This window comes from Pseudomyrmex gracilis, unplaced genomic scaffold, assembly GCF_002006095.1.
Source record: "Pseudomyrmex gracilis isolate BER0280 unplaced genomic scaffold, ASM200609v1 scaffold_248, whole genome shotgun sequence".
Classification (NCBI taxonomy): Eukaryota; Metazoa; Arthropoda; class Insecta; order Hymenoptera; family Formicidae; genus Pseudomyrmex; species Pseudomyrmex gracilis.
The window spans coordinates 1-19,911 of record NW_018020832.1 but is presented as its reverse complement, the minus strand read 5'-3'; the positions used below and the strand labels follow the sequence as shown (position 1 = coordinate 19,911).

At 36.6% G+C, this 19,911-nt stretch overlaps 4 protein-coding genes across 4 annotated transcripts; 1 reads left to right on the top strand and 3 right to left on the bottom strand.

The window, feature by feature from the left end:
• Positions 1-198: 198 nt before the first annotated feature.
• Positions 199-2,424, bottom strand: LOC109859222 (myeloid differentiation primary response protein MyD88). The gene is made up of 7 exons (XM_020437240.1): positions 2,287-2,424; positions 1,991-2,187; positions 1,755-1,850; positions 1,542-1,669; positions 1,279-1,444; positions 1,026-1,185; positions 199-938 (listed from the first exon to the last, which is right to left on the bottom strand). Exons 1-7 carry the CDS (start codon positions 2,400-2,402, stop codon positions 554-556), a joined length of 1,248 nt encoding a protein of 415 aa, XP_020292829.1. The 5' UTR covers positions 2,403-2,424; the 3' UTR covers positions 199-553.
• Positions 2,425-2,704: 280 nt separating this feature from the next.
• Positions 2,705-6,678, top strand: LOC109859221 (integrator complex subunit 4). The gene is made up of 7 exons (XM_020437239.1): positions 2,705-2,797; positions 2,883-3,292; positions 3,518-3,844; positions 3,924-4,188; positions 4,446-4,908; positions 4,984-5,470; positions 5,596-6,678. Exons 1-7 carry the CDS (start codon positions 2,747-2,749, stop codon positions 6,332-6,334), a joined length of 2,742 nt encoding a protein of 913 aa, XP_020292828.1. The 5' UTR covers positions 2,705-2,746; the 3' UTR covers positions 6,335-6,678.
• A 183-nt stretch (positions 6,679-6,861) lies between these two features.
• LOC109859219 (nuclear pore complex protein Nup214-like) lies at positions 6,862-12,547 on the bottom strand. Its single transcript, XM_020437233.1, has 5 exons — positions 12,235-12,547; positions 11,789-12,091; positions 7,394-11,678; positions 7,141-7,312; positions 6,862-7,031 (listed from the first exon to the last, which is right to left on the bottom strand). The coding sequence occupies exons 1-5, from the start codon at positions 12,265-12,267 to the stop codon at positions 7,004-7,006; spliced, it is 4,821 nt and encodes a 1,606-aa protein (XP_020292822.1). The 5' UTR covers positions 12,268-12,547; the 3' UTR covers positions 6,862-7,003.
• Positions 12,548-13,452: 905 nt separating this feature from the next.
• LOC109859223 (venom protease-like) lies at positions 13,453-17,197 on the bottom strand. The gene is made up of 6 exons (XM_020437241.1): positions 17,041-17,197; positions 15,320-15,661; positions 14,740-15,042; positions 14,404-14,505; positions 13,743-13,894; positions 13,453-13,664 (listed from the first exon to the last, which is right to left on the bottom strand). Exons 1-6 carry the CDS (start codon positions 17,099-17,101, stop codon positions 13,500-13,502), a joined length of 1,125 nt encoding a protein of 374 aa, XP_020292830.1. The 5' UTR covers positions 17,102-17,197; the 3' UTR covers positions 13,453-13,499.
• Between the last annotated feature and the right edge of the window lie 2,714 nt (positions 17,198-19,911).

Sequence of the window (19,911 nt, the reverse complement as noted above, 5' to 3'; positions counted from 1 at the left end):
TATAAAATAAATATAAAATATGTAGATAATATGTACATATTTAATCTATTTCAATATGTAATATAAATAATTTAATTAAAATAATTTTATCGTTATACACATGTATTTATAAACAATTTAAACATTTACTTATTAACATTTTTATTGTTATACATGTATTTATAAACAATCTTCAAAATTTATGTATGTACACATATATTTTGAAGAGATAGTTTATAAATATATACATAAACTTTAAATTTATAACAATACAAAGATATCAACTTTGTTATTCTGCAACTATTAACAAAACTTTCGGTATTGCACAGCTATTTCGTCTTTGCAACATTCATAAACGTTACTTTTCCAGAGACAAGATGCGTATGTTAAAAAGTTACGAAAGGTAGCTCTGATGCAGCATTAGAGTCATAATAAGTACACATTTATGCATAAAATACACACACAAGCGCTCTCATGCGCGAGCACGCAATAATCTCACAAGATTGATCTTTAGATCATCAAAACAATTATCTCTTTACCCATAACTGCCCAAAAATTACATGAGAAATTTGTGTCAGGCTTTTACAGGTATTTTTTTCTTTGTTAATTTGCTGAATAAGTTTTTTTTTTTATTCTTATATATAACAGTACTCGATAGATTCAAGCTGTCCAAACTATCGACTGATGGAAGATTCGGAACTGTCTCTGTAAATAACTGATTCGTTTGCTTTGGTTTTGTTTTCCAATTTGTGAGTTTTCCCCATCGCTTCTTCAAAGCTTTGTTTTCGTTATCAATATTTAACTTATTCTTGCTATCGGTATTTAATTTTTTCATATCACTTGTTTCTAAGACACTTATGTTTTTATTAATATCAGGCACGTTGCTATGTTTTTCGGACATGACACTTCTTCCTACATCGTTTTTCTCCGTTATATTTTGCGACGTCGATGGTAGAGCACTAAAAAAAAAATAAATAATTCTTATTTAATCTGCATTGTCTAATTTACACATTACTGTACATGTAATTAAATTGATTACGCATTACTTCGTAGTAATGGAACTTGAAGCCTGTATAGAATCATGTAGTTTGCTCCAGAAGTCATATAGTCCTTGACGATTATAATCCAAGTTAAAAATATATTTTAATTGAATTGGTAATTCACATTTTTTATATATAATCGGTATAAGCTTTCTCTGCTGTTTTTCTTAAATTAAAGTAAACCGAAATATTTTAAAAATATATAGTTTTAATTGTACTACATGTAAAAGAAAAAAAGCTAATGAATGTGAATACTTACCTATACTTAAAGCTTGAGTATAATTTAAGAGAAATTTATTGACTGAGCTTCCTAAAAAGTTGGGTGACATTACAATGAGCAATCTGTTACATCGTTCAGATATTAGCTTCATCATTGCTTCATATTCAAATATGCCACCAATCAGATCTCGATCTTTCAAGAACAACTGAAAATAACATATAGTTCTACTTTGAGTCTTTCTAAGAAGAAATTATACACATCACGATGTGTGTACATGTATTGCATCAGTTATCTGTTACTACCTTCAAGTTTTGTTCTGTTTCAAGTTTTTGCACTATCTCATTTGCAAAATCCATGTCTTCATCCGCATAGAGAAGAAATGCATCATACAATTGTGTTTCCAAGCCCTGGTTTATTCTATGAACATCACCTAGAAGAAATAGTTTGTTTTATATAAGTGAAACAAATCTACAATCGCTACACTAATTTAAGAACATTAATTTCTTATATCAAACCTGATGTGAGTATTTCTTGTTCAATGTGCTCATTTATTGGATTTGCAGTCACTTGAGCTCTTTGCTGTTGTTCCAGATACTTTGCAGCATCTTTTTCTGTATTACAATGTTAATTGATAATTATATAAGTTTTATTGTCTCTTATATATTCTTCATTTTGACTATAATTGTAAACTTTCACATACATTCTTTGAAGTATTGCAAGAAATATATTTATTGATTTTAATAATACATACCAAATATTTCTTCGGTATCGTCAATAATATCCCATCTGTCCATTTGTTCCATCATTGTTTGAAAATCTTTCATAGTAATACTTTGTTTATTTTTCTCCAATATTGTGAAAATATGCATTGTTGGATCAGAATGTGACAAAAGTAATGACATAATTTCACCTTTCAGATCCAGTAAATGTGCAAAGCCTCTCCAGTCTCTAACATATGTATATGTATAAATAATTATAAGTTATATGCTATTCTCTCTTTTTCTCTCAATGCATATTCATTAAAATCATTGACTAATAAATACTTACCTTGGCAAGCCATTATCATTTGGTAAAACTTTCTTTGGATTTAGCATAGTTGTGACAACTTCTTTGTTTATAACAGAAAGTGCAACAAGTGGCACAGTTGATAAATCAATTGCCATTTTGACAAGGTTTTCTTCTGTTAGTTTAATTTCTTGAGGCTAGTGGATCTTCAGAATAATTTACCTATTTACTAGTCTTCTTGGTTTTATTTGATGAGTGGTCACCACTTGTCAGAAATGGAGTTAAGCAGAGTTAAGGTTAAGTAGTGACTAACTCTGTTCAGGTCTAGAGTAGAGGGGTTCGTAGGCTCTCGCAAAATAGATATAAAAGGACGGCGAAGCATATAAGAAGAGCTCATTCAAGTTTACTCAAGCGCCATATATGGCTCTATAACTTAAAAATATTGATTATCATTATATCTATAGCTATTTTATCAAATATTAATAATAAGTGTTTTTTTTAAATGGCGGCTTTAATAAAGAAACGAGTACTAGCTGAATTTACTCAAAGCCAGGTACAAAATTATAGTTTTTATCGTTTTTTTTCTATTAGTTTTAAGAGTGAAAACTCATTTTACAAGCTATAAATTTGTTGCATAGGTTATCAATGAACAACCGGCCAAACGACTAAAGACTCTCAGGTTACTGTCAACTGGTGTAAAAAGCGAAAGCAGTTCGGCATTAGTTTACGTAGAATGCCTTGAGAAATGTAAGAGTGGAAATGATGCATTACAGCTGCTTGTACGTATCTCAGATGCTATAGCATGCATAACACCAGAAGACGTTCCTATAGCCGTAAAGAAGCTAGCAGAAAGATTTTCTGTAGAAACTGAAGCCGCAGTTAGAACAAAAATTTTTTGGGTGTTTGCTGAGTTGGGAGAAGTTACCCCTGACACAGCAGAAAAAGCAAACATTGTAAATGAAACAGCTGAACTCTTGAAAAATGAAGAATCACATAGAGTAAAGAGTCAGGGATTGGCAACACTATTAAAGTTAGGAGAATATCAAAGGTATGTTACATATTTATTTAGTATAGTAAGTGAAATTTATTTAATACAGTTGTGTCTCATATATTTTTATCTAGCTTTAATACGAGAGAATTTACCTAAGCTAAATAATTGTGTAGATAATATTTACATACTTGTTTTAACTGTAAAACAAATAATACAATAATACTTGTTCTATATATAATTTAATAAATTAATAGGCCTAACTGTTTTTCTGTGCGTATATAGGACACTGGTATTGAAAATTGCCCAAGAACATCTGCCTGATACATGGCATGGTGTTCAAACACGGTGTCTTTCCATCATTGGGCGTTATCTAACAACAAATGTTGCTGACAATATCTTGACATTAATCAGCAATTATGCTCGCTCTCAAGATCCGAGAGTACGTGCTCAAGCTTTTGAAACTATGGCGGAATTGCACTCTCACAGAGGTTGCAGACTCCCTGCAAGTTTTTTCAAAGAAGCTTGTGCAGCTCTACGTGATGATTATGAGATTGTACGGCGAGCTGTTCTCAAACTTATTTGGCTCTTGGGTAGAGAGTATCCAGAAAAGTCAGTAAATGCAACATAGATATAAATGTATTTCGGCAATGAACTTTTTATTATAAATATTGCACATATATGTTTACAGTATCGTTGTTGGATCTGACGGAGAAGATATACGTATGGTAGATTGTGCTTTTTCACAAATTTGCAGTCTGATGGGTGATTTATCGCCTCGTGTGAGAGCCTCAGCAATGTCCCTTTTAGGAACAATGAAGAGTGTATCACATCGTTACATCGAACAAGCATTGGATAAGAAACAAAAAGTAGTTGAGGCGGATAGGCCTGAAGTTGAGGAACGAAGCGGTTCTTGCGGAGCATTTATTCACGGTTTAGAAGATGAATTTTTAGAGGTATATATCAAGCACACAAATGCAATGTGTAAAAGTAAAATTTATTAAATGTAATTCAATTTCGAAATGTGATAAATGTTCAATATTTCGAGAAAAGTGCATTTGATATATACGCATAATATTTAGAATGTTACTATAAATCATATGGAGTTTATTCTGTTATATTTCAGTAATTTACAAAAATTTACCGCAAATTGCATTTTACTCATTTTTTTGTCACAATCGATTGTTTTCGACTGCAAGTAAAATTTTTTTAGGTGAGAACAGCAGCAGTTGAAGCACTTTGCACACTCTCGTTAGAACAGCCGAGTATAGCTAGAATTTCGTTAGATTTCATGGTGGACATGTTCAACGATGAGATTCAGGACGTTAGATTAAGAGCTATCGAATCTTTAAGGACAATGTCGGCAAGCGTGACTCTCCGAGAGGATCAGTTAGAAACAATCTTGGGCGCGTTAGAGGATTTTTCAGGAGAAGTGAGAGAAGGATTGCATGCTATGTTGGCTGCTAGTCATCTTGCCACTACGAATTGTCTTTACATGTGTGTTAACCGCTTGTTGGATAATTTGTCTCGTTATCCTCAAGATAAGGAGAGCATCAGGAGCTGTTTAGCGGCATTAGGCGCATCTCATCCGTATTTAACGTTGCCTTTAGTGCCGGAACTTCTTGGCCGACATCCTTTCTTCGACACACCCGAGCCGGATGTAGACGAGCCGTCTTGTATCCTTTGTGACTCAATTTTCAAATATGAATTCTAAAGCTTCACATTTGACATCCTTAACTTTTTAATAATAGACGCAAGCGTCCTTGTTTTGATATTCAACGCCGCGTTACACTGTCCAAGTATGCACGCTCTTTTCACGGAACACGCTTCCAAGCACTATCATTATCTGCGTGATACCATGCCACAACTGGTTCCGCGATTGCGGCCAACACTCAGCAGTTTGAGCACTAAAATAGAAGATGTGGACAATGAAGAGGCCAGAAATCAACGTGGTCGAGAGTTCTTGGAAAAGATGGTGGCCGGTATCGAAAACACCAGACCAGGAAGCAGAGTTCACACGCAGCTCTTAGAAGCCGCTGCCACTGATCTCGATCGCTTGGCTGAGATGGATCATCATATGGAGGGTGCAGTGCGTTTTACCGCTCTGTATATTCGATGCCTATTGTTGTTGAAGTCCGTTCTCAAAGAATTTTCCATACTGTCGACAACGTCAGTCTCGGTCAGTCCGATACCGACTACCAGCAACAATGTCTCCGTTCTTCTTCAACATGCGCAAAAGTATGTATTCTTAAAGTTTCAGAGTAAATTAATACGCATTCAGAAATATGCTGAATATAAATAATCTAAAAATAGTCAAGTGCATAATGAGAAAAAAAAAAACGTTTATGCCATCAATCTTCTAGGTTGCAACGTTTATTCAGCGGATTAGGCGACAACGAAATTACACTCGCTAACGATATGTGGCTGAAAGCGCTGGCCATAGAATTGGTCAGAGTAACAAAGAGCGCTACCGGCAGCGCATTACCATTGGCTCGTCACTTTTTATCGGAAGCCGATGCTTTGCCCGAGGACACGTCGAGATTGCCACCGTTTTCAAGAGCCCTTGTTCTACAAATACCGAGCCTGGCGGACATAAAACCAGGTTCCTTGACGCGGCTTTTGATACCATTGCTCTTGACGCCGATCGCGCAAGGAGAAGAACGATTGCCAAGACCGTCGGTGACAACGCGTTTCTGTCGAGCACATATTGAAGAACCAAGAGGTGATGCCGACGCCGCGCTGAAATTCACGGGTGGCCTCTTGCTTGGAATTCCCTTGAATGCCAAAATATTAAATCTACGCGATCCCGCGACTCTGCGAATAAAACTGAGACATCCGGATCAACAAGTGCAATTACTTTTGCCGCGACAGTCGGACTTGCGCTTACAACATCCGAACAGTCAGGATTATCGGCTGAGGACGACGGTTCTTCTCTCACATCAAGTATGGATGGAGCCTTGTAACGTAGAGATTTCCTTAGCACTGCTAGTGCCTTCGTCCTCGATTTGCATACACTCACCTTTGGACGATCCTTGCGTGATTGATCTGTGTAAACCTACCAAGGTATCAATTGCGCCAAAAGCCATTAAAAGAGGCATATAAATTTATATCGTCGACTACCGGGATACCGCGTTCTTCGTAAACGTCATTTATTTTCTTAACCGGTAAGCGAATTTGTTTATTTTCTAGAAACTGTCTGCGTTTTAACTGGCAGTAAGTAAACAAATCCAACTTGATCGGTTAAAAAACAGTCGACAAGTATAAAACATATCCGAATAAACTGCAAATAAATCTTGCTTCTACAGTTGGAATAAATCTTGCGTCTACTTATATTTTATTATCATTTATTTTTTTTTATATTATTTGAGTGAAGTTATACGTATACATGATTTGAGAAATTAAAATGTTTTGTAAATGATTCAGCAATAAAATGAATTATATAATTACATTTTTATTATTTTACGTCCTCCAAAACTTGTTGGACATCTACTACATGAAATTATAAAAGAACGTTGTGTGTAATAATTATTTTATTAATCATCTTCTCTAATTGAGTAAAAATTTTTTTTATTACAAAGAGAATTTTGTTTTTATTTATTACAGCAGTATAAGAAATGTAATATATAAAGCCTATTCTTTTTTGTCATTACTTTTCATATAAAACAATGTACACACGATTGTATTTTTTTTTTCTTCTTCTTATTTGGCCGATATAAGAGAGATGACATGATAGTTTTACGAAGAAATCTATGGATGTGTGACCGTATTTTATTATCTCCAACTAGAGAACGAACTGCCGCTGAAATAAGAAGTATTTATTAGTTGCAAGTTGCTTCTCTTTTTTTTTTCGAATAGATTTTTATCTTCGATTCGAAAAGAAAACCTGTCGATAAAAATGAACTACGTACGTAGTGAATGTCGGTTTTTCTGACTCTGGACTCTTCTGGGCCAAGCTACCAAAACTGAGACCACCCGATTGATTAGCTAAAGATTCGAACGTGCTGCTACCAGCTACTTCTCCAAATACTTTCGGCACATTTTCCATCATTGAGCCTTGCATGATAGGTTGACTTCCAAATCCTGTTGACATTTGTTTGTTGACAGATAATTGTGTTGAGATATTGAAACAATTTTCAAAATAACACAAACTGCTACACTTACCTATACCAGGAGACTCGAACGTAGGAGGTGAACCAAAACCACTGCTTCCAAAGACAGATTTTGATCCTCCGAAAGGCCCCGATCCGAACACCGGGCTGGCGCCGAAAGCGGGAGCTTGTCCAAAAGCAGGTTGATTGCTAAGTATAGGTTGCTGTATCGGAGACGTGTTAGTCGCAGGAGATCCGAAAACATTCGCGCCACTAGCAGAACTACCGGCTGTCGTGTTATTCGACGTGCTGCCAAACGGAGAGGTGGACGCCGTGTTTGTCGTTTCACCGAACATAATACCGGACTTTTGAGCACTGGTGTCTCCAAATAGAGATCTTGAGGAAGCCATGCCGAATCCTGTCACACTACCAACGGTCGCGTTACCGCCGAAAATACTTCCGCTCGCAGAAGACAACGGAGTTGATCCGAAGATAGAGTTCGTATTGCTGCTCCCGGTGCCTCCAAATATAGAGGATGCACTCGGGGATGCAGCGGGCACATTGGAGAACACAGAGGACGAAGAATTGCCAAACGGTGTCGAAGCGGGGCTGATTATAGGTTTCTCGAAAACATTCGCCGTCGATGAAATTGTCTGCACGCTTGGGAATTGCGCGTTTGATGTCGGAGACGTTATTGGGCTTTTACCAAATGCCGGTGTGATCGAAGCTGTCGTCGATGACACCGCGGTCGTTGTTGTTGTTGTTGTTGTTGTTGTTGTTGTTGTTGTTATTGTTGTTGTCGTCGTCGTCGTCGTCGTCGTCGTCGTCGTCGTCGTCGTTGTCATTGCGGTCAAACCGAATGAGATTGTGCTCGCGGAAGTATTACTTGGGCTGATGCTAAAACTCGTGGCTGGCATACTAGAGGTGGTGGCAAGTTGACCGAACGGTTTGTTCAAGGAGTTCTGGAAAGAAGATACGGTGCTGCTTACAGGCGCAGCTAAAGAGCTGGCGCCGGTAGGCGCGTTCGCAAATCCGCTAAATACCGACGTGGTCGATGCCGAAGTTGACGTGCTGAAAGTGGGTGCGATCGATGGAAAAACAGCCGCGCCAAAGTTAATCGCAGTGGACGGTGTGATGGTTGTCACTTCTGAAACCGTAGGTGTGTTCTTCAGAATAGGTTGACCAAATATCTGTGTCGCAGGTAACGAAGTTGAGGCTACGTTAGCTGATGACGTGATTTCGAAACTAGGTGCTTTCATTTCAGGTGCAGGAAGTTTCTCGATGCTGATCGAATTGATAGACGGTATTGGTTCCGTCGATTTACGAGCAGCATTTGCATCTACGAGACTGATAGTAACCCCAGAGATAGTTGCAATGGTTGTAGCAACAGGAGTCATAGAGAGACTCTGCGTGGTAACGGATGCAGGTGTAGATATGGCAAAGTTCATGCCAGTAATCGCATTCACTTTTCCATTGTTGACGTTGCTCGAATGATTTGCTGATTGCAAAGTTAACGAGACGGGTGATCCCAAGGATAAAGCCGACAATTCTATCGGCGCTTGAGTCAACGTCGGAGCTGTCATTACAGGTGTTTCTATAACAGAAGACTGTTGCGATTTCGAATAAGCAAAAGACATCGAGTCAAGCGCGGCGCCGGAAGAACTTTTTGTCACAGTTGGGGGAATCGTAGGTACAGCAAAACTGAACGTAGCAGCTGCATCTGTTTTTACAGTTGACGCTGCGGAAAGCGACGGTAGATTATGAGCGACTTCCACACGAGCTGTGTCCGCACTTAGCGGATATTTCGTTGACAATGCTTCCTTCAACAAACCAGTTGAGAATAAAGCAGACTCCGGAGCTTTAGAAATGCTATCACTGGTCATTAATTCTTTGTTCCTCGCGCTTGCATCAATGAGAGGAGATTTCGGAAATAGTATCTCTTGAGACTTCGGTACTGACATTCCAAACGTGATAGACGATGGGAAGGCATTGAAATCTTGTTTCAGTTTTGGTTGAGACGCTTTGGTAGTTGCTAGTACAACAGACTTCTTTTCTGTTTGCTTGGTAGAAATTGCAACGGGAAAAGAAACGGTTGCGGGAATTGGCTTCTGCTGGGGTTTGTTCTGCACGATAGTGCCGCTCGTGTCGGACGAGCCGATTCTTGCAACGATACTGTTTAACGAAGCAAGGGGACTTAATGATTTAGCTGATTTTTCGAGTGTCTGCTTGACAGTGGTTTGCTTGCTAACAATCGGTGGTTCGGGTTTGGTTTTAGCCTCGGTAAGCGCGGGATTGACAGATGCCAAAGAAAAGAGCGTGGCCTCCAAACGATCCTGGATCGTTGATTGATTGACTAACTTAATGGTTTTCGGAGATGATTCAGTGAGTAACGCTTTCAACTTGATCTGTTTCTCGTGCGTGAAACTCAGAGTCTTCATGGCGATAGCTTTACAGCGAGCGTCTATGATATCGGTTTTTTCTCGTATGGCCGACACCGACGATTTCGGCGAACTTACGTGTAGACTCGCCATCGAACAGTTGAGACTGGATACGTCGGCAGGTCTGTATCCTAAGCGATTACGGGATTTCCACTGTCGTGAGATTTGCTCAATTTTTTCCTTCTCTTTTGTGAGAATCTTGTGATGTAACAGAAGATTCTGATACACGTACTCCAAGCTTGGGATCTTCATCTTCAACTTTTTCGACAGATCTTTATGCTCTAACCATTCCAGGTCCAGGACTTTGCCGATTTGGTTGAGCTGCGTCTGCGTGTAATAATACCATCGCCGTAGATCCGCTATTTTGGTGTTTTCACTGCAATTTCTGCTGATATCGGTGCTAGCTGCATTCTTCGATTTTGTTTCTTCCACCCAAGCGAATGATTGGAGCAACAGAGCTTTTAAGTACGCTATATCGCTGGACAAACTGTTCGTCGTGTCTTTCAAATCTCTCAGAAACTGTTCGATAACGACAGACGTTTCTTTCAGCCGTTTTTTCTCCTCATCCGACTCCCAGATATTGATTTCACAGACGTGAGATTCTAATCTATTCCGCAGTTCTTTTTCAAACAACTCTTGCTCCTGCAGATAAGCTCGCATTCGTATGCTATCATCTATGGAAGCTTTCTGTTCCGCTGCTTGTGGCGAGCTCACTTCCTTATCTGCCGCTAATCTAGTTTCCGTCTTCGGTGGCTCCAAAACCGGTGGTGTTTCTTTCAGCACAACCGGTGATTTTGTAACCACCAACGATGTTGGTTTTTCTTCTTGCAACTTTGGTTGTTCCACAGATTGCTGAAAGAATCCTGCTACTTTCAGAGAGTTACCGAATATGTTTGCCACCGGAGCGGGCGTTCGATCTGGCATAACCACGTCCGCTTGTTTCGGACGTGTCGGTGTACTAGTCGCCGCAGCGTTTATATTGAATGACATTTCTGTAGACGGAACAGCGGAGTGAGATGGATTTAAAGACGTAACCAAAGCTGGAACTGTAACAACTTCCGTTGGAGGAGAATTGACGGCCGGACAGTCTGGCGTCAAGTTGACCATGTGAAAACTGCACAATCTTCCGGATGTTGAAAGGATATGCAAGATAGGAACCGGATGTGGTAATGTCGAATCCGCACCCCACGGTAACACCTTAGTCGGAGATTTATCCACAGCCAGACCTATGGGATATATTTCTGTGGTTCTTATCAATGGTAACTGGGCCCTGCCGCTATCGACCAATTGCCATTGATTCCAATTCGTTCCACCGTCCGTTGTGCCCAACACAGCTATCTCACTGCTAATGCTGCTACCGGCTAAAATAAGACCCCATTCTGGCACGTGTTCGAAGTAATAACGAGGAACACTTCCTTCGCCTTCAGCGTCAGAAAATCCATATGTGATATCCTCGTAACATGTAAACGTGGCATTCGATTCTCCTTTTACCGCATCGATGACGAGAACATTGATGTGCCGATCACTGTTCACATACGCAGCACAGAATTGATAATTACTGATCCACAAGATGCTAATTACTTCTCCAATGAAAGGTGAAGGACCTGTGATGATTCTGGCAACTTTCAGAGTATCTGGCTTCAGTTGTACAATATCTCCATTCTTGCAACCGACTACCATTTGTTTGCCTTTGGGACTCCAAGTTGCACACAGTGCCTGCGGTTCATTCGATACTTTGGCAACTACGGATAATTTTGGAAACAAGGAATTTCCTTCCTCTGGTTTCAAATTGAAAGTGCCAATGGTATAATCACTGGTGACAGTGCAAAACATCGTGGCTATTGTAGGATTCCATCGTATGTCCGTCACATAACTGTCCGGTTTGTTGGACGATACTATTTCAAGTAACAGTAATAGATTCTGAAAATTTATTTGCGTTCACAATAATAACTCAATTTGTTCAAATTTATATCACACTATAGAAAATATACATAAAATGTTTTAAACAACTTTTGCAAAAATATACATACATTTTTAATTAGCGACTGAGCATCATATACCAGAATTGTAGGTTTTAGCGCCAGTGCTACAGCAACATAACTACAATCACAATTAATTGCAGTTTTTGATATAATTCCTGGCAATTGAAGATCCAGTTTCCATTCCGCGTTGTTTTCTTCCGCTGGTTTGAAAACAGTGAGTTTATCATCATGTCCTATGTAAAGCAAACCACGTTTTTTGTCCGCCACAAGAAGATTGCAAGCAGGAGGAATACATGTGGATGTTTTGATGTCAAATACTTGGCACGTACTCGACTCTTTAAATAAAAACGTCTAAAAAATAGAAGAATTTGAATCTATATGACCTTTTTGTATAAATATGTATTAAAATTTGTTACTTTTTACAACATATGTAGTGCATATTCACTGTGAATGTGAATTGTGATTTTAGTCACATAAAAAATGACGCGCAATACCTGTACGTATAATGGATCCGGTGCTGTCTTCATTCTCAGTTAGCCTTATGATATTTATAAATAATTAACAACAATGAAGAAGAGGCAGCTTTCAACATTTATTCAATATACTTTAACCAAACTGTCACGAACTACTGTACCCTGTACCACGATATATACAGCAGCGCAACCAGTTAATCGCACAATTATTAGGCTACTATTACAATGCTGCGTACAAGTTTTCAATTTCTCTATATAGAAAGTAGCAATTGGTTGCTACCGCGCATGCGACTGCTGGATTGCAACTTGTACGGCCAATCCACGATTTAAGACACCAATCGATTAAGTGTCGATCGTGATTGGTCAATTCCGCTAAACGACATAACGCGACTGGTCCATTCCAATAAAATGTTATTACTCGCAATTTTGCGAGTAAATATTTCGCGCATCAATAAATCGCACACATCTCAGTTTGCGCACGCATTTGTCCGATCTATTTTAAAGAGGAATCATTAAATAAAACAAACTTCTTCAATTATTTGTTGCATATTTGTTGAGTCGAAACATTGCAAATATTTTAGAAAATGATTAATCTAGCAAAATAAATTTTATTTCAGCATTTTCAGAAATATATGTAAATTATCTTCTTTTTAGTATTATTTATTATCTTACTTTAGCACAACTTTCAACGTAGCCACTTGAAAGAAAAAAAGAAGAAAATAAAAAATTCTTCGTTAATGATATGTAAGGTGAAAAATTGTTTATGTTTAAAAATGATTAATCCAACAAAAATAATTACTTGAAAACTAACAAGTATGTGTCACTTGTTATATTACTATTATTATTATTATTATTATTTTAGCGCAATCTGCAAAAACAGACAAAAAAACAATGGTATTATTGAAACAATTTATAATTCTCCAAAAGTAGATTAAAATAAGATTAAAATAAGAATTCTCATCAAAGAGAAATATACAAAGCAATACGAGGATTGCAACAAAACTTAAAGCATTGACATACTAATTAATCAACTAAATAGCTAAATTAAAAAAAGCTTTAAATATTTTAAAACAGGAATAAAAAGTAAACAAAAATAAAATAAACTAAAATATACTAAGTTAAAGCCAAGCTGTCTTGCTTAAATTGGTCATATGATACCCTTTTTAAATGCTTGCTCGTAAAAAAATTAAGTGATTTAATTTTTTTCAAATAAGCAGAAGGAACAAATTTTTCGAAATGTACATAAAACAGTATTAAAGATTTATTTCTCTCAGAACTAGATATCTCTATATCAAGTAACGCGTGATAAAATCGAGGAAGGCTGTAACTCTCGAATACACGCCTGGAAAACCTGGTTCAGCGCATCTAAAGCCATATGATACCACTCCAATAATATAAAATACATTTTGATCTTTAGGATTGGGTAACATCAATGGCCCGCCACTGTCGCCCTGAAAATCATTTTATATTACACGATACGTAATGAATATTATTATAAAATTGTTCGAAGATAAAATATGTTCTCTCACTTGACAAGCGTCTTTTCCGCCATCGGCATATCCGGCGCACAAAACACGCTGATCTATCACAGTTGTTTTGAAAGATTGGAAAGCGGTTTTGCATTCTTCCTCTGCGCGCACGGGAAGTTGCGTTTGCAAGAGTCGACTGCTTGTGGGTCCATCTGAAACATATAAATGTATAGCACATATCCCTGATATATATTACGTAGAAAAATAAATCATTTATGCAATTATCATTGTGTTATATTTTGTGTGTACACTTATTCCCAGGCAACCAGCTGACGTTGCAATGACGTTAAGTTAGGTTAATTGTGATATTGTATTTCCGTAATATTACGTGTTATGTGGAAAATTTTATATATAATACATAAATATATACTCAAAAACATACTTTTAACAACCGTGTTATTTAAATAACGTTATTATGACGTCTTACTCACTTATTTCAACCGACGTTGCTCCAAAGACCAATAGTTACATTATATATGACGTATACGTGTGACGTACATACTGACGTCATTGTTACGACGTTCAAAATAACGTCAGATTTAGAGATCATAATCACCAATTAGTGACAAAAANCACGTATATTTACGTCATTACAACGTCAGCTAGTTGCTTGGGTATATTTTGTACAGAAAGCTTACAATTTATCTGATGTTCTACTTACGAAAGTAAACAGATCCCCAACCAATGACGAAAGGATGTTTATTTTTCAAATTTGTATATCTTATGAAATCCTCCACGGGAAGACAAATAGGATGAAGCAATGCTGTAAGTTTACGAAGACATATCAGCATAAAGCGCATTAGTGACGAAAAAAGCTGAACAATTCCAATAAAATCCGTACTTATAATTTATAATTCAAGCCGAGAATTTGTGAGCTTAGAAATGATATTTTTCAGGTTGAATTCCGACTATAATATAAAAGCAATATTTCTATACATTTGTGAACAACTGAATCTATCGCGTATAATTAATATTCTAACAAAAAGTAAGTTCTCACATGTAAAAGGCACTTCATAGGTCGTTTTCAAGATTGCCACGTCATTTGTATAAGTTGCGGGATTGTAATCCGGATGCACTATTTTCCTTTCAATGAAGTCCTCAAACGGAGTCGCGCCGTCGTAATCATCGTTGAGATCCAAATCGCCAATACGCACTTTGTACAAATCATTTCTCCCGTGTACGCAATGCCCGGCGGTGAGCACATGTCGACTGGAAATCAAAGCCCCGCCGCAAAGCCATCTCGGAACATTTGGGTTTCTTGAGTTCGTGTATCCGAGAGCGGTGATCCAAGGCCAAGAACCTGCAATATCAATCGATCAGTAAGATGTTAGATAATATTTCACGAGAAGAGACACACCAGGAGAGCTAAGAAAAGAACGAATGCTCATCTCATTTCTAAAAACTACACTTCTCGCGTCAACTGACTTCCGGATCCGAACTCTCAACAGTCTCTCAGTCAAAATCACGACGCGTTAAAACCCGAAACATCTCAATTATCATCTTGGCAGTTACGTAAGACCATCCTGGTGTTCTCTCTCGAATAATAATAATAACAATAATAATAAAAACTCAATCACCTAACGAAGCTGGTTCGCCGCCGACGACTCTGTGGAACGTTACATTGCTGTATCCGCACTGAGGCGGATACAAAGGACCGTACCGAGTGTTCGTGATTTCTTTGCGATCTCGATCGCCATCCGCATTGCCGTTGTTATTTCCTGTATTGCTATCTATATTTTCGTCATTCCTCCCAGTTGGACAGCAAACCTTAGGATCCTTACCTTCGAAGCCGCAAAGAGAAGAACGGAGAAAATTTCTTACCGATGGATCTTGAGCATTTGATTTGAGAAGATTGAGCAATACCGGACATGTTTTGATATTGATACATGTACCAATTAGTCCTTCCGGATTTTCGCATTCTGTAATTAGTACAAATTAAATTTCTTAAAATAACGTTACATATAAACTTGTTTCGAATACCGCGCGCGTTCAACGTACAGCGAGAGTATCGAAGTTTGATTCGAAATGCTCGCAATTAATAATCTCGGTTAAAACAGAGAATTTCTGTAACAATCATCTTTGTATTAATTTTTCCACGTATTACAGCAGCAGTCTGTTTTTTTTGTAGTTATATAACTGTCATTAATGTGCGATGGGAATTTTTTGTTCGGAAAACTCGAGGATTTTTACAACACGCACACGTATAACGAACGAACGCGTCATATCGTACGTGTCATACTGATTTCGATGATCAAACGATAACGTACTTCCGATTTCTCTAACTTGCAACGACATTTATCTCTTCTCAGAAACACATTACAGATCGAAAAAAACATTCCTGAGAAGAAGATGCAGAATTACAACAAGCAAGTTAGCCTCCAAACGACCTTCACCGATGAGTGCGTACGAGACAGAAAACTCGCGGTTGAAAGGACTCGACCTTGACCGTCTTCGAACAGTTATAGTCAGGATGCTATAGTTAGGTATATATATATACATATATATAATTCTTATGTTAATTTAATTGACACGCATCGACCATGATCAACAAGCAGAGTGGAATATTAAAATATTTCTCATTAATATTTTTTTTTACGTACTACAGATCTAAGTTTTAAATTTCAGATTTTTACATATGTGCAGATCTACAAAAAACTTGATAATTTTCACTTTTATACAATAAAAAGAGTCATAACATTTTATAAAATAAAATGTTACGACATTCTTTCTACAACGATACTTTTTGTAAAGTGAGACAAGTGAATAAAAACTGACAAGTTACCGAAGCGATTATGATTATTTTCGAGTACAACTACGTAAAACGGTACGTATAATAATTACGTAAAACAGGACACGCATATATAACGGCAACAATAATATACGCACAAGTAATTACCGATTGATCAAGTATGTAAATTAATCTCACACTTTTTTACACGCCAAGTATACAAGAGAGACAAACAAATCATACTTATGACGGGACTGTAATGGAATTTACGGACACATATCGTCACTTCCTACGTATAATTACATAAGTGTGAAATACGGGATTTTCAGTTTATTCCACAGTGACACTAAGAAAGTCACGTTCTTTACGGTCACCAAATATTAAAAAAGAAATTATTCACAAGTAAGGTAAAAATTTAAAACCGAAAGATGCTCTAACTAGAGAAACTATACGAAGCTTTAAACATTTAAACCGCTCTCCTCTAAAATTTGCGTTTTGGAGTTACAGGATTATACGTAAAGAGTGACAATATAGATTATATTCACAATAGTAATATAAAAAACCTCTTACCTTGAGAGTGCGTAGACAGTATTAATGTAGACAACAAACCGACGACGACGGGAAATCTCATCTTTTAAAAATCAATGTAACAGACTACGTTTAAAAGGATACTGAAGTCAGTGACGAAATGAAAGATTTGACCGGCCAGCACCAAGAGCACCGAAGTGGCGGGGGCACGCACACAAGCGAGAACCGCCGTCCGTGCGCGCGACGTCACGCTCGGCACTCGAGCTCGCGGAAGAGCAGGCGCGTTTTTAAGACTGGTAAAACTTCGGTGCAAGGACAAAGATGAGAGGGCCTTTTAATTAATAATAATAATAATAATAATAATANTAATAATNATNATTATTATTATCATTATTATTATTATTGTTATTATTATTTATTAAAGGCAATTGGACAAAAGTTTTTAATGATTTTTTATTTGTATGCAAATTTAGAAACGAACACCTCTTCGAACTTTAACCGACATAAATTTGTTTGCAACATCTTCCAAATTTAAATTAATCAAAACATTTTTTTCAATTGATAATAAAGTTAGATCAGATGTTCTTTCCTGTGTCATGGTACTTCTTAAATAACTTTTAAGTCTCCTTAATACACTAAATGATCTTTCGGCACTCGCAAATCCGATAGGTAATGTTATGAATATGATAAATTTATAAATGTTTATCATGCACCGAGAACCCGCAGATCCCGGGGCCCGTCGGTGCATCGCACCGGTTGCACCGACGTTAAATACGCCTCTGCGGAAGAGTGCGGACATACTACGTTCCGTCTCTTTCGCACCAAGCCCGCTATAAGACAAGCGACGGAAACATGTTCACGCCACGCGCGCTTATTGCATACGACAACGTAAACCGCTTTTCCAAGATTTACAGTCTTGTAAAAAGTACATAACATTGATAATGATAGATTAAACATCTGAAGATGCATTTATTATTACATTTTTAGTGATTTTTAATACGAGTGATAATTTGAAAGTTTTGAGAATATTGGAAAATACATTTAATATATATAAATATATAATTTAAAAACATTTAATATATATGTAATATATACAAATATATTATAGTATTAATTGTAATATATTTATAATTTGTAAATTACAAAAAGAGAATCTTTATTATACATATGCGTAACCTAAAAGTATTGAATTTTCATTATACAGATGCGTAACCTAAAAGTATTGAATTTATTTAACATTATCTGAATATAATATATTAATGAATTCGTATAATATGATTTAAATATTTGATGATTATACATCTCTAAAACGTAGATTCTTTCTCTCTATCATAATTTACAAAACAAATATATAAAAATGAACACTAAACATTTTCTTTATATGTGATAAATGTTTTTTTTTCAATAATCTAAAACCTTATAAATTTTTGCAGTTTACTTGTATTTAATTATTATGATATCAATACAATGTTTTCGTCTATCGCCGTGAAATCTCACGTATTGTGCCGATAACTCGACAAAAAATAAACCACAAATGTTAAATAAACACTTAGCTACAGAAATCTGTCTTGTTATAGTATTAAACATTTCCAATATAATACAAGTTTAGTTTGTTGAAATAATAGATATTATTATTATTAAGAATAACGAAATGAATTAAATTCAAGTCGAATTGTTTGGCCGTTTTGCAAGATGTTATGCAGAAAATGTGCTTGAATATACATATATATATGTAGTAGTAACTGTCGACTAATTCACACACTACCAAAGGCAACCAAAAAAGTTAGTCCCAAAAATTTAAATGAGTTAGGCACTAGCGTAACCTAATCTGGTTAGGTCCTAACCAAGTATTAGTACCTAACCGATTAGTAAAGCTAGTCTAAGTTAGCCAAAATATTTTTTTTTAAATACTGGGCCTACACACACTACCAAAAACACCCGAAAAAGTTAGTCTCAAAAATTTAAATGAATTAGGCACTAACGTAAACTAAATCTGGTTAGGTCCTAACCAAGTATTAGTACCTAACCGATTAGTAGAGCTAGTCTAAGTTAGCCAAAATATTTTTTTTAAAAATAGTAAGTAAGTATAGTAATACTAATATCTAGATTAACGGGCTAGTCAAAAATTTTGTGAAAACTGGACAAGCCAAGTTTCAGAGGACGTTGAAACAAACAACTTTTAATGAGGAACATGGGTGCGCAAATGTACGTAGCGTAAGGGAAACGAGATAGAAAATTTGTGTTTTTTTTTGTTTTTTGCAATAAAAGTTGTATTTTTGATCGGAAAATTTAGAAACTTGGCACACTTGTTGTATTCAACGAACTGAACAAACGGGTACCCTAAGATTTGCTTACTTCCGCTTATTAGATATATTATACTTGAATACTTTTATATGTAAGATATATAATATTACAAACAGAAATATACCTTCGCGCCAGCATTCTATTGCCCGAACCGGCTCCTCCGGTACTGCAAATACCGCCATCAGAAACACCGCCATCAGGAACATCGCCATCAGCGTCACCAAAAGTCCAAAAGGAATATATATTGTCCAGATTGTATCTTCTTTAGCATTCGATCACTTTCCCACGCACACACACGCGCGATTAAGTGAATTTTCTTCATATTTTCTTTAAAAGTTTCGCTTTTGATAATATTAGACGTTAATTCACGATGAAAAATTTCACGTATATCAAACTATTGCCTCGCTGTTTTGAGATTTGTTTTTTTTTTGTAAAATAAAGTATCACAAATATTTAAAGCAATGTATTACAATTACACGCAACTCACATGTCTTTGTTATATGTATGTTAAAGATACGATATGTAGAAATGTACTTTTTATTTGAATTGTACAGAGAATTTTACAACAACCAGACTCTAAAATCGAGTCAACAAGCACTACGGAAAATA